This window comes from Thermobia domestica, chromosome 5 (genome assembly GCF_964235325.1).
Source record: "Thermobia domestica chromosome 5, izTheDome1.hap1.1, whole genome shotgun sequence".
Lineage (NCBI taxonomy): Eukaryota > Metazoa > Arthropoda > Insecta > Zygentoma > Lepismatidae > Thermobia > Thermobia domestica.
In genome coordinates, this window is record NC_137458.1 from 49931297 (window position 1) to 49947513 (window position 16217).

Genomic DNA, 16217 nt, shown 5'->3' on the forward strand with positions numbered 1-16217 from the left:
ATAATCACATACGTACAGGGGTAAAAATGAGAGAGAACGCCAGCAGACGTCGTACCCCCACTTCCAAATTGCGTCCCTCCACTTTCTAAAAAAATTACAATGGCCAACGATAGGCACGGAATATGGCATGACGTTATGCGTTCCCGTACCTTTTCAGAGCCACTTTTACCCCTGCATACGTATATGTGATAATTAACGTAACTTGACCAAAAACATTTACCAATTTTCAATTAATCACGTAACGAGGAAAACGAAGGGCAAAAAGTTGACTATATTTATCAGATGTGGATTTAATGGGAAATTTAGTAAGAAGTGAATTTGTCTTATCACGAGGTAAGCCAATGGCCTGAACTTGTTGCTCATGCAATGACTGTCAGGTCAGCAGAAAGAAACAAAGGATAAAATATGTTAAGTTCTTGAAATAAGATCAATATTATTACCCTGTAACGAGAAGCAAAATACGTGGATTGTTCAATAAGTAGTCGCGAGTAATTTTAAAAGACACGATAGTACTATACAACCGATAGAAAGAATGCAGCAATGGAAATCCATTAAATCCGTTTGAAGGGCACAAAAATGTACCCCTCAACGCTACCGGTAGGTGGCGTCTATGTCATGGAACTGACAGCAGAGAGAATCGAAATTTACCTACAAATTCATTACTCAATTATGCTTTGATGAAATATGCACATATCAAAACGAAAGTACACAGATATAAAGAAAAATACAATACGTATATAGCACAGTCCCCCCGCAGCGTCCATACATCTTTTTGACAACAATGTGAAAGGAGCTGAATAATGTCACTTCTGTGATTTGTCAATGCATACAACCACGCCGTTACGATGTCCTCATTGGCGGCAAAGTGTTTTCTACGTAAAGACTGCTTTACTTTTGGAATCATATAAAGTCGCAAGGCTAACATCGGCCGAATAAGGATGATGTTCCTCTACTATACCACTTCCATTTTACTGACGTACAACGTGAAGGACAGCTGGAAACACATTGTCATTTCCGTGCGCTGATGCCTCAATACCCCTGCACAAACTCCTGCTGTTGGGGGCATTAAGAAGCACATTTGCGTGGACTTCTAGCGCATATAGTTAGTGGATTTCCATTGCCGTAACCAAGGATGTTATAAAATAGAGGATCTGCCCATACAACAAAATCGTAAAGCCATACGTCACAGGTTCGCCACACCTACTTTGCCCACTCCGTGCCATTAAGATCGCAATGCTTCGAGCCAACAATCATGGCGGGAATGAGAGTAGCCAATCAGACGTGCCGGCTCAGACGATGCTCGGTTGTTTTTTAGCTTCATTGAGTTCATATGATGAAGATACGTATGGGCAGATCCTCCATTTTATAACATCCTTGGCCGTAACATTTCTGGCGGCTGTAGCACAGTTGCCATAATTACGAAATGATGCATCTAACAATACTTTTAAACAAAACACCAACGGGCACAAGAATAACATATACGACGAAAAGGAAGATTGAGGAAGCATTAACAAGTTCGTTGCCCCAAATGAAAACGAGAACATGGTCAGTGAAAGCCGAGATCATGATGAAACCCAAAAATTCCTAGAAATCTGAGTATTCCGAACATTTTAACAAATACACCACATACTCAACAGGAGAATACGCTCTTCATTATAGAGACAGTTCCATGCAATGAGCAGGAATGTCAAATGAGCAGTAGCGTACAACGGGGCTCTCGGAGTTTTAACTGCCTTTAAGCAAGTGCAAAAATAAGCATTTACAATATTAAGATATGTATACAAATATCTGAACTTATAAAAAGTCCCGTGTTGCGCCGTTTTTCAGTGAGTGCTTCCAACTTAGTTAAACAAATTGTTACTGTTGATGAAGCAATTATATCTGTGTGATTGCGAGACCTCAGTCTATGCAATGGTGCCATAATGGGTCATCACGACCGAAAAAATGTCGCAAAGAAAAATCCGCTGGGAAAGTGATGGCTGTCAGTTTTTGGGGATTGTGAGGAGGTAATACTGAGCGAATATATAGAAAAAGGCACTCTATTGAATGCTGAAAGATATGTGAACCTACTGGAAAAATTGCATACCTCATTGATGGAAAAGAGGCAAGAAAACTGTCCAAATCCATCGCCTTCTTGGAAGACAATGCTCTTGGCCACAAAGCAGCCATCGCAATGCACAAACTGTGTGAACTGAAGTTCGATATCATTGTCCATCACCTCTATTCTCCAGATCTAGCCTCCTCAGACTATTATCTTTTCACAAAACTTAAGATGCACCTGAAAGGAACTGAGTTTAGAGACACCAATGACGTCATAACAGCTGCAGAGGCATAGTTTACAACACAAGAGAAAATGTTTTATTATCATGGAATAGAATTACTGCAGGATCGTTGTATTAAGTGTGTCAACCTACAAGGCAAGTATGTTGAATACAGTGCTATCACGGTACACCTGGTGTCATGTTTTCACTCCGAGGCCAGTAACTTATCTAACTCCCCCCGTATTTCATCGAATTTTCGCACAGATGTAAACGCAAAGTAATACTGACTATAATTGATGGTATGGACTGAGAAATTTATTTATTCTTCAGATCGCAATTGTTTCCACATTAGTAAAGGCACGTTTACAGAATTTAAAGTTGAGAATATTATTTCAGACGTACATACAAGTGACCTCTAATACAACAGTTCTGCGAAATACTTGAAAACTGCACTTCAATGTTTAATAGCTGTTGTGCATCGAGCTTGTCTGTGCTAATACGCCAGTGCGTCATCGAGAGACACCTTTTCTCTGTAGATAGTGCACGATGACATCTCCCAATTTCCCAGACTAATCTTAAAGGTATATTATACTCTTAAACAGCTTGGCCTGAAGAACTCACTCATGCTGAAGAAGACATTCACTAAAAAGTAAATTACCATGAAAAAGATACTTACGTTTCATTTGAATAAAGTTTAGCTGCTCTATCGCTCTGAGAACAGACTTGTCGTCCAACGTGAGATCAAATTCATGAGAAACTCTGGGGCTGGTCACCATGTCCTTGTGCCACGTAATGTCTACATTCGCCACTCGCGTGATTAACATGGAGCCGACCTAAAGGGAGAAAATAATTTAACGTTAATACACAAGAATCCTTATACGTCATACAACTCTACAACATAAATACTACCACAACGTCACTTGTTAGTTTGGAGTTCTGAAATGAAATCATACGTAGCTTAAATGTCACTCAGATTATGCCCTAGATGTACCGAATAAAAAATAATACGTTCTAAATAGTACTATGTACTAAAATAGTATAGTACTAAATAATATGTCCTAGATGTACCGAAGCCCTCTCCTTCCCCTCTCCAATAACAGAGATGTATTGACATTGGAAACTTCCCTGTAAATCAAGGGTACGGACACCTAATCTGAAAACACCTTGTCGATACCTCGTTTTGTTATCGTGCTAGTTATATGAAGTTCCAAAAGCAACAAAGATGAACAGACTAAGAGAATGTAAAAAAAAAAAAAAAAAAAAAAAAAAAAAAAAAGGCAGCTTTCATCTTACGTAGTCATTAACAATGAGAATACGAAATACCGTTTCTTATTGTCAATAACGAATCAACAGTTTTCATTGTAGGTTCTACTTGATACCACATATTCTATCTGATGAATCTCTGAATATATACTCAGAATTATCATAGAGATAGAAGAATGTTTAAATGTTTCTTCTTTCTCAACATTATTTTCAGCGTTTTACAATGCAATACGAGTATCTCTGACTTTCACTTTTACTCCCTACTATAGGGAGTATCTCTCTACTTCACGTCAATGCATAAGTCGGAACGACATTAGCCAAAGATGGCATGAATAAAAGGAAGTTGAGTCTAGTGAAAAAGAAAAAAAAATCTTAAAAACTGCTATTTGAAAAAGACCTGCTACCAACACAATATGCAAGAAAATAGATAGAGCATTGTCTCGGTTCGATTCTGACTGCGCACACAGATTTCCAGTTGTGTAGCTTCGAATTTTAGTTAAGAAAGCCAGAAATAATGGCAATGTGCTGACCATACACAGGCCTGTCTGTACCTATTTTGACACTCTAGGCCAGTGGTTCTAAACCGATGTTTCCTGACACACTGGTGTGTACGCAGTCCCTTAAGGTGTGTCGCGAAATTTAGAATTTAAAAATCAAAAAGAATTTGATTAGTTAAAATCGAGACAGACTGTACCAGCCAACACCTCCAGCGGTAGCAATAATGCTCAGTACTATACAGAGTAATTACTAATTGGTTTGACTATTATAAGAATTACTTTTATTATTTATAATAAAAGTATCAAACAAGTGTGTCGCGGTGTCCTGGATGTTTAATTAAGTGTGTGTTCAATCAAAAACAGTTGAAAACCACTGCTCTAGCCAAGAAATATTTCGCCCGCCTCTGATATTCCTTCGCTCCATGATGTAGTAACATTTCCTTTTTTCTTTAAATTTAGGTACAGAACCTTTAACCAAACAAAGTATTTCCTCCTAAGCTGATGTACTAACATTTCCTTTTTTATTATTTAGGTACAGAACCTTTAACCAAACAAAGTATTTCCTCCTAACCTAATGTAGTAACATTTCCTTTTTTTATTTAGGTACAGAACCTTTATCCAAACAAAGTATTTCCTCCTAACCTGATGTAGCAACATTTCCCCCCCCCCCTTTTTTTTATATAAAATTTAGGTACAGAACCTTTAACCAAACAAAGTATTTCCTCTTAACCTGAACACAAGTTTGTCATTTCGATTTAAATCAAATACGCGATGAACTTTGCTACTATATATGGCAGCTTTAATGCTTTTGCAAAGCTTATTCCAATAATTGTTTGCTGTATTAGGCCTAATGTTAAAAACTCAGCAAAGCAATAAAGAAAATCATCCACCGCTCTGGCCCTAAAATTTGCCGCCTAATTTGCCTATGTGCTATTGCCTTGACCATATACCGCCGAACTAAAAAGTGTCTGGGCTGTCAGTGCCTTTCGTAACTTACGCCCCTTTCGGCAGCAAGACTATTATGAGACATGTACTTATAGTGTACGGTGGAATCCGAAATACCGTAATGCGTTCAAAACTTTTCAAGATTCTTCACCGAGAATCGAATTCAGAACCATTTGCAACGATGTGCGTGCTACCCGCACAGGCTTCAACCCAATGAAATTGTAGTTTGAAATGGTACAATAATTATTACCACTTTCAACTTAAAGAAATAAATTGTAAAACAATTTGAAATCCGTTACGGGAAAAGATATAATAATCAAATATTCAGTTTGGGTTCTTCATAACATTCGTTACTTCTCCTGTATTAGTACAGGAGAAATCAAATTAGTCTCAATGAGCTGACGCTGAAGCTTGAAACTTAGAACTAAGATCTTTCTAATTCGAAACGCACACAGAGCTACAACCTAATTTAACAGCAGTTCACGTACGTTCATGAATTTATATGTTCTAGAAAAAAAAATCCACTGCTAACTCGAAAATCATATTTCTCGCTGAAGTTGCTCTCATTAACAATTAAAAAGACGTGGCAACCTTAACTTACTTACGACATCATATTGTAATCAAGTTCAGACATGCTGTATTTAGTAGTAATAAACAAAACTATTGTAACGATATGTTTGTCTTCGTAATGGTGCAAACAACTAACTTTTAATTTTGCCATTTGAGAGCGCCATCAGGTCATTTTGACTACAGTCTCATGACCTAAGAGCTGGACAACAATTCTGCTTCAATAATCTATCTTCATGTCAAAACTAGATTACACTCAATCACAGGGACGAAAACACGACTCAATAATTAACCATAAGCTTATGACAGGATAGAGGCACGCAATTAACAAAGTACACAAGCAAGTTGATGTAGAACATTGAAAAGGGGCTCAATACCAACAATGAGAGTTGTAAACGACATAAAATGGGTTCCCTTGCTCATTAGGTGTCAGGTGTCAGACGTGGTGTATAATGCGACGTGTTGAGCAAACTTTAAATAGCAAATCTTCTGTCATAACGAAGCAAGGTTTGTCTTGTACGTACATTACATGATTAAGACACACACGCAGTAACTTATTTCAGGAGGGACGGAGATGTTCAAATTCAGTATGAGGATATATATATATATTTTTTTTAAATTTGTAAAACCACGCCTAAAAATAGGTTAAATTGGAAAAGTCGGGATTTCGGGGACCTGGAATCCCAGGACCCAATCCCTACGGGTACCCCTGACTTGATTAATTTCGAAATGATTGGAACCATTGTACACAAACATTCTCTCCGATTGAAAAATACACGCATGTTTTATAGCTTTCGCCTTAGATCTGTTAATGTACACGGACGCAAAAAAACGCCGGTAAATAAAGACTAAAACGCCAGACTCATTCTAAACAAGTGGATTTAAAAACAGCGGATGTTCTGCAATGCTATTTATGCCTACTTACGTTGAAAAATATATATATACCGAATAATCACACTGTATGACAGAACGGAGAATTTGACTAAAACGTTAAAATGACAATTATCTTCACTTTGATCTTCTAAACTTTAATATTTGTCGCCATCTAGATGGAGTTCGATGGAAATCGAACCCGAAAGTCACGGGCATACACGCAAACCATTTGGCTACAAGAAAACAGGACTTCAGTACAACACTATGTCAAAGCTAGTTGGCGTAAAGCGGCGTCATTGTTTATTTGTTGTTTATAGGTCAACGTGGAATCCAAAGAAGAACTATCGAGAATCGAACCCAGTTCTCAATCACAAAAGATGAAGTCGCTAACTAATAACGAGAAAGCTTGGTTCACCTATTGATGGTACGGCTATATATACAAAACAGTCAAAATGTGCGCTTAAAAAGTGTATGCTAATTAATAGGTCGAACAAATGTAAGCAACATTTTAATATAAAGTTTCAAATATGTAAGCCTACAAATAACCAACAATATTTGTATATTAACTCTGAAAATTACATGATCACAATACCACTTTTTAAAGACTGTGAAATGATTTATTTTTTAAAAAAATAATCTTTATAAAATTATTGGAATATATATATATATATATATATATATTGTTCTGACAACACTGATGAGTCCGTACACATATTTTTTTGTACTTGAGGTTGAAATAGTCCTTTTTGGAACTACTTTCGTCAGAAATCTTCATTTGCTTACTTATACTTTACAATCTATGGGTCAAAGCGGTACCAATCAATCTTCTCAAATAACTCTTAAAGCCTGCAACACTGCTACATATCAGACATATAGTTTTTCATCGTACAATCCCTTTATACACGTAACAGCATTACGTAGTGTCATTTATTTATTTATTTATTTATTTTTAAGTGAACACCGAGTTGGCAACAGCGCGTTACCTACAGCATTGACGATAATGGTTTTGGAAGCTTCCAGTGTGTATATTGTTACTAGAATTTCTTATAGACTAGTATATTTGAAATTACTTGAATTTATCTTAAAATTTTAACACTACATTCACTGCATGCACTGCTCTGCGTTCATTTTTTCCCTTTTTTTCTGTAACTTCATTATTCATGCCCATTAACCCAAACGTTTGTAATATGTTACACCTTCGGTAAGGCTATCTAAATTTGCTTTCAGATTATAAAAAACCTATTATACGTTGGGAAGCATTCCTCGTAAGTGAAAATCAATTGATCTCTCTTTTTATCTTTAATAATTTTATTTTCGATTTTTCTTTGTTTAATTTATGTTATTCATTAGCGATTTTTACTCCGGTCTCTTGAAAGTAAAACTTATGTCACTTACAATCCCTCATTAATACACAATAAGTCGAAAAAACAAACGCAACTTTCAAACCAAAATCTATGTTCTTTTTCTTTCTTTTTCGATTTTCTACCCCTTTTGTATTAACAGGAAATTTATACAATGAAAACTAAATATTAAACTTAACGGTTAACACTGCAATTCTGTTTCTTGGAAACAGTTGTATTAACACTCATACTGGACTGAGTGCACAAGTTTTATGTACAGAATGGTACTTACTGTATTGTTTTTCAAGAAAAAGTCTTACAACTTTTGTAATGCAAATAAATATTATTTATTAAAAAGCTGACCAACACAAAATAGGTTTCATTTTATCAATAATTAAGTGTAGCTTTCACGCCGAAACTTTATAAGAGTACGAAAAACTTCAAGTTTACCAGCACTTTCCATTACTTATTTTGACACACACGAAACGAAGATATTATCACTTCTAGAAGTTATTGCTTTAAGTTTTTTGTGTTTCTAAAGGGAGAAAAGGCAGGAACTAACGTTAACAGTCTGCTGTGATGGAGTAACAAAAGATGTGTCGAGAGACCAGCGCTGGGATCAAAACAATAGCTTTCTCTGTGTTCCATCCAAAGAACACCATTTGAGCTTCTGGCTGGTTGCTTAATAAACTGTACGTCCCCAAAGCTCACTTCGCTTGTTTAGTTTAGGCAGAGGAAAATGTTTATTTTGTCTTCTCTTGTTTCCGCTGTGCTACCATGCCCTTTTTTTTTAATGTTCTTTTTTTTTAGTTTATTTTCTTTCCTTATTTAAACCTCGCTTTAGTAGGTGTTAAGAGAAGAATGGAGTCCACGAGTATAAGGTCTCTCTACACGCCAAAAGGTTTCAACTTTCTTCTCATACTAGTTCCACCACCAACTTAACAAAAACAAATTCCGGGTTAAGATCTGGGTAGTAGCGAAAGGGGTTTGTTTTTAAAGTGAAATGAACTCCCAACTGTACACACTTATTAGCTTGCTGCTAAAGTTTTCTGAATAAGCAAATATATCAACGTCCTTCTACAATGCTACCTAATAGATCGTATCTTCACTAGAAGGGAATAAACTAAACTAACTTCTATTATTTTTCCCCCTTAATAATTTCAGGAACAAATATCTTTTTCTTTTTTCTCCTCTTAATATAAACTGATGAATATGATATAATCTATTTTTTTTCTATCTCTAACATTTTAGTTGAGAAAGTATTGATTTGAATTTACAAGGCCAACGATAAAACAAAAACGAGAAAAATGAACACGCGAAGATCTCTTTCATTTTTCGACTGATACCGTGGCACGAAACTATTTATTCGAACTTATTTTTAACCGTATACGTATGTATATATACTCTTAACTAGAAGACTCAATATTGGACTTAGCAAGAAGTTAGTCAACTGCTATATATGGAGCACTGGACTGCATGATTCAGAGACCCGGACATTACGGAAATTAGGGAAGAAATATTTAGAGAGTTTCGAAATGTGGTGTTGGCGGAAGATGGAAAAGATAAAATGAACAGAAAGAGTAACAAACGAAGATGTTTTAAGACGGATAAGAGAGAAGAGGACGCTTCTAGCCACCATCCTTTGTAGAAAGTTCAATTAGACTGGACACATCTTGCGAAGAAATTGTCTTCTTCATACCGCCATAGAAGGAAAGATGAGAGGAAAGTGAGGAATAGAAATAAGAAAACAAACTTATCAATGATCTGAAAAATATAAGAAAATATTGGGAATTACAAGAAGAAGCTGAAGACCGAGAAACGTGGAAGAAACATTTCTAGGTCCAAATCTAAAAACTAAAAATCTTCATTAGTCCCAGGACCTGCCAAAAGGCAGAATACATTATAATAATGTGTATATATAATTCAATAATAAAGTCCCCGGCTGATTTCATAAAGTGAAAAATATTACTTGCCCTTTATCATAAATGTTGATGTCCCTTTAGGTTTCTACACAGTCACTTTATCTTGCGATACAACTGTGCTTGTTGAAAAATGAAATGGAACGAAGTTGTTGGAGAAGTCACGGTCATCTTGCTGGCGTCCACGTCTTCAAACATACTGTCCTCGAGATGATGTTTCAATAACTTTAGGAACAGGAAATAGTCAACTGGAGCCAAATCTGCCAAGTGGGTAAATAGTCGCTCATAGAGACCTGCTTTATGACCAAAAAAACACCTGACAATGTTACAGTTATGTGAAGGGTCATTATCGTGGAGAAGACTCGGTTCTTCACCAGAGCTGTCTGTCACGTGATGCAGGGAATTCGCTAGAGGATCTTAAACACACAAGCTTCCACTGGGAATCGATTCCCGGTACCCTGTGCAAAAGATGCGAACGCTAACTTCTTAGCCATGATGAGCTGCATGTAAGTGCACAGTAGGCATTAAAGATCTCTGTTACGCACAGACACCCCGTTAGTATTGAAAGGGTTAGTGCCAACTTGAAGATATTTCTGTCATCCTTCAAAACGATATCCCTCACCTATTCTTTTCGCAAAGCATGTAAGTCAATATGTACTAGTGCACCAGTACAGACAAGAAAATAATAACATAAGCAAATGAACGAGTACCAACGTTACTGTCTATTTATAATTTGAAGACGCATCACTTGATGAAATAATGTAATGTAACTTAGGCGTATTAACTGTTATAGAAAATTAAAATTGCTTATAGAATTATTAATTCCAAAAAATGTAAATAAACAGTCTCGCTATCTGAAAGCCAGAATTAACAAAGGGAAATTCAAAGTGAAAGCATTCGAAAATAAGAAACTGTAAAACAGGAAGAGACATACAGATGAAACCACCAGGGCCGGATTTCCCAATAGGCCCAGTAGGCCCGGGCCTATGGGCGCAAGCTCCCAGGGGGCGCACGGCCGAGAGAAAAAAAATAAAAAAAATCTAGAAATAAAAATAAATAGCCATAACTTAACATATTTTCTGAATTGATTTTAAAAAATCAGGCTAATAAAGCATTCTGATTTTGAAGTTCATTGGAACAAATAATTGTTGGTAAAGTTAAACTATTTTTCAACATTATGCATCAACTTCGTTACAACCTTGATCTCAAAGACGGGAGAACTGGCTGTAATTTTTTAATAAAGGTTTTTAGGAAAGTAACTTTAACCAGACTAGGGGGCGGAAAAAATTATTGGGCCTAGGGGGCGCCAAAATGCTAAATCCGGCCCTGGAAACCACAAATCTCAACTGTCTGAATAATAAACAAAGGGATAATTAGTCGGAGATAGTCATGGACGCTAGACCACATTCGTTTAACTAGTCGTCGTCACAAGACGTCGTCAATATTATATTGACATTTCAAACTCTTCAATTCTCATTCTGTAAGTTATTCCATTTATTTTGTTGTGTAAAATATTAAGATAAGAATGCGGTCTTTCTTGAGATAGGCTGTCCTTCAGTAATCAATTTTATTCTTATATATTTCATGCTGTTGTTTATAATCATCATGTAAATTTTGTTTATGCGATTACAGATTAAATCTTGCACTAGCCAGAACAAGTTGAAATCTTTTCTTCTTCTGAAATGAAACACATTAACAGATTATTTTAATTTCTTCCCTATCTTAGCAACTAATTGAGTGCACTATACTCACCAATTCTACTCACAGTAACGTAAGTTACAAAGCTATTTAGTTAAGTTACGAAACAATAAAGCAAACTAATTTTACGTCTGGTATATATTAATAAATACCGGATAACTGTTTCGCTGGTTTACTTGTCTGGTGAGCAATAGGCACAAACCTATACTGTCCTTGATATAAAGCATCAAACACTTTATACTACAGTCAAATCTGGATACGTAGAGGTAGGATCGTAACCGACTGCCGAGTTAGTACCACATAAAAGAGGTATCATACTTACCGGTTTCTTACTTAGCAGGTTCAAACAGCCGATAGAGTTAATGGTGTAGTGTAATATGAGAAGATTTCCAGTAATAGAGATCTTTCATTTATCCAAGTTCCACTTATCAAGGTTTGATTGTATATCGCCAAATCAACGGATTATTACACTCGGAACTGACAAATCAGCAAAATGATTAACAGCTGATGACTGAAATTGTGTGTGTGCATATTACTGTTAGTACTGTAGTATCTGTGTCACGGTTAGGGTATTGTGTCTCTGTTAGCAGAATATGTATCACCGTCAGAAGACGACAACCAACAATAGAAAAATCAAACGATGGTTTAACGTTCCACGTTTATGCCATTTAGGCTAAGGGAGACAGGTGATTAAAAGCGTTACATACTTAAAATAATACAAAATGTACCATTTTTCCTTTCCTTATTTTTCATAATTGAAAGGAGATAATGAAGTGCAACTTACCACAATCATAGGTAATGTTATTCTACAACAGAAAATATAAACCTGAAGAATTTTCAGAGTTGCCATGCCCAGACATTTTACAGTGTTGCCACAATAACATTTCTCTGAAAATCTTAGGCCGTGTCCAAAAGTGCATAGTGCACACTTCGAGGATGCACACTCGAAGTCTACAAATGGAGTGCACACTAAATAGTGTACACTTCGTAAAATTAGCTTTTGATCAGCACTTGCTTACAGCGCCTCGTTGTGGTGGAATATGGAACATTGATGACAAAAGAAGGGAGAATTTCGCGTACTAGAAAAAATTAGCATGCTTTTTTTTCTTTAGATGAATGACTTTCCAGTTATATTAAAGATAAATAAACCGTACAGATTGACTATATGGGGTAACCATAAAATGATTTAAGAGTTTTTTTCATGTATGCCAACAGCTTCAGCTTTGCCGTGCCTGCAAATATTTGTCATTTTGGGTATTTCACGCGCAGATTAACAAGAGCGGAGCATAAATGCAATACATATATAATATATGTGTGCGTTGTCTTATGTGCACAATAAACTCGTAACAGCATAAAAAACACTAAACTATTGGCGATATTCTACTTTATTAGGCATGCTTGCGGAGGGAATATTTAATAATCTCCCGAAAGAAGAGTAGCACTGGTGATTAGGGCGCTGAAGACACTTTTGCGAATTAGTTTAGGAATTTTATTCTAACTGAAAGTAGGCAACGTGCAAGAGCGTTAGGACACCGAGGGGAGCGGTATTTACAATAATGTGGCACAAAACTACTTTGGGAGAGGGTTGATACTGAGTATAATTGCTTCCTGTACGGTAGATTTCACAACAATGACAGTATAATTGTTGTAGTTCTACTGTATTCTTTCAATTCAGGCATACTGATTGAACTCTTTCTACCATATTGCGCTAATATTGAAGTTCCTTAGATGTTATTCTTTCACTGTGAATTTATTGATTTTACCTGGAAATCATCGAAATAGTGTCTCCGTATTCTTAATCTACAGCAAAAGTTAACACATAGAAGGATGACAAGGAAAGAAATGGTAAAGTTGAACAACATGAGGACCAAAATTACAGAAAAAAACTATTATGTCGCTATGAAATACCAATTTATAAGGATAATGCATACTCAAGGCGAATAACCCTAATGAAAGTAGTATGGTAAAAATAACAAAAAAAAAAAAAAAGTGAGATTACTATCTTATAAGCCTGCTTGAATGGAGTTCTGTATATTGTATACACTTCAACATTTACGTGCATTTTACTACGCTTTCGGCGCCCTACATCTCTCTTGAAATATACTCTTCTACATGCTTCCCACTGCGAAAATGGTTATTCAGTAACGAAGCAAATCCCCTCGTCCAAATATAAACGTAAAATAAACTACTAAAAATATAATAAGAATTTTATGAAAATTAAGAGACGGTTTTATGAAAAAATACAGTATGTAATGTAATGGCTCTCATTGTTCAACTATACGGAAGAAATTATTGTTCATAATCTTTTAATACTGGGTACAGTAATGGGATTATATGAATTAAGAGGAAGGCAAGTCTTTACTTTGGACATTTCTTTCAATGAATCGTTCAATGAACCGATTCGTAACGAAGACGGAAAAGAAAGTGCTCTGCGGGGTTCCAACCAGCCTTCACTCGCTAACACTCGCTCATCAATATTATGTGAATTAAATATTATGCTTTGGTACAAAAAGGAACCAACCTACCTACTACCTTATATACAGTATATGGGTGAAGAGGCAAGTTGTTAAAACCGGAACCAAGAGATCAAATCGCTAAATCGAAGAATAAAAAAAAATGAAATGGCCATAGTAAAGACTTACCAGGAGTAATTTGTGAAATCTTTGATAAATGTGGAGAAAGGAATTTTTGATCTGTATTTCACTTTTCGGTACCTGTCAAAAATACACAATGTATGGTAATTGGTATATTACAGTCTCTCTCAAGTGCAAGGAAATATGGTATCCTTGAAAGGAATTCGTTTAGAATCAAAACTATAAAATTAGGCTTATGTGTCTATGAATTAACATTTGCGGCTGCGGCTGTAGCTGTAGCTATAGAGAAATGAATAATCTATGTATACTATGCTAGAACTTAATATATTCATACACCATTAAAATTTGTCATTTACGTACAAATAGCCGCATTACCGATAGAGCAAATATTTTAATTAAGCTACATAAACCATGTAATATTTAAGCACAAATGTCTTTATAGCATTATTAAAGAAACTATTTGTTTGTTTTCCCTATACTATTTTAAATTCTATTGCATACTCAAAGAACATAACGTAAATACATTTGTTATTTGCGTAATATTTTTATATTCGACTTGTAAAATCACTAACTTGTATGTTTATCAAGTAAATTATTATAAAATCAGTCCACAAATATATTTACTTAAACAAAAATATTAAGAATATGCCTATTAAAATTTTATTAGGTCATTCTACGAGAAATCGCCATATTAAGCACACAAGTATACTAACGTAGTGTACATCCTCGCACACTACGCACTATGCACTCGCACACTTGTGAACTTGGACCTTTTGACGCACACTAGGTGACGTCACTTCCGGAAATAAGCGTACTTCAAATGTGCACTTGTATCTTTTGGACACGGCAAAGATTAGAGGAACGGACTCAACTGCATTTGATTACGTATCATGTTGTTTCGGTATCCCGTGAACTACTTTTTAAATAACATTATTATTTAATTTTAATAATTGTATGTTAAAACTATTTTGTTTATTACAAACATAAAAAAGTAGTTCACAGGATTCGAAGACAACATAATACGTAAGCAAATGCAGTTGAGTTCGTTCCTCTAATCTCTGTCTTAACTTAGATTTTCGGGGAAATGTTATTCTGGGAACACTGTAAATTCTATGGATGGAAACTCTGAAAATTGTTCAGGTTCACATTTTCTATTGTAGACTAGCATTATCTATGACTGTGATAAGTTGCATTTCATTATCTCCTTTCACTCAGGGAAAAAAAAAACAAGCAAAAGAAAAACGGTAAATTTTGTATTATTTTAAGCATGTCAGGCTCTTAGGGCATGCGAATGATGATGAAAGAATTAGTGGAATCAAAATGTGGGAGGCAACTATAGTACCACGAGAAAACCCACGAACACGATGTTGTCCACCACAAAATTATTTGGGCGGGGATCGAACCAGGAACTTCGCACACCAGAAGTAAGCGCTCTACCTACTGAGTCACCGTGATCCCAACAATATATACAATTTTCTAATTAACAGCGTATTTTTCTACATATAGACTAAATTTCTTTCAGGAAAGCAACCTGTCAATTTTTGGTAACGAACGACGTACTACTATTTTTTTTTAGCGCCAACTCGGCATTTTTTTCGCTTTTGATGCCATCTATCGACTGATATACGCCTCACATTAGGACAATATTTTAGTTATACGGAAATTAAAATTGAACAGTTATTGCTGGTTCTAGGTTGTACCACATCAATCATACTATATGTACGTATTGTCGTCTTGGTAAAGTCATAATGACGAGTTGAATGCACTAATATTTTAGTATAACTTTCAACCTTAAGAAGTGGAATGGCTTCTGTATCGCATCAATTTTTAGGTTTAAGAGTCTTCATCCCGGCGAAATTAAAATACCGCTAATTTTACATTAATGAAAATTTCAAATGAAACAGTAAATATCCATTCTTCGGTACTTTGTTCCCATGATGTTCGGCAGGTACTACTAAATCTTCTGCTTTCAAAGGCTCCAACCTGTCATGTTATGTCACTGTCTTGACGTACGGTATAGCATTCATGCTGTTTATATATATATATATATATATATATATATATATATATATATATATATATATATATATATATATATATATATATATATATATATAAACTTATGGACTGTGAGCTGTCTCTTCATACTCCTTGCTCGGTTGCTACATAAATTGATGCACCAATGATGTTTGTTTTTTTCTCCTAACCTCCCTTCTCCGCAATTACAGAAGAAAGACTTCTTCTAGCTCTTTACTAGTGG

At 35.6% G+C, this 16217-nt stretch overlaps 1 protein-coding gene across 2 annotated transcripts in view; it reads right to left on the reverse strand.

Moving 5' to 3' along the window:
- Positions 1-16217, reverse strand: part of Trim9 (E3 ubiquitin-protein ligase Trim9) — a 616856-nt gene that overhangs the window by 109920 nt on the left and 490719 nt on the right. For both annotated transcript variants that reach the window (XM_081758684.1, XM_081758683.1), the window contains exon 4: positions 2938-3094. In XM_081758684.1, coding sequence (XP_081614810.1) covers positions 2938-3094 — 157 coding nt within the window. The remainder of the gene's footprint in view (positions 1-2937; positions 3095-16217) is intronic.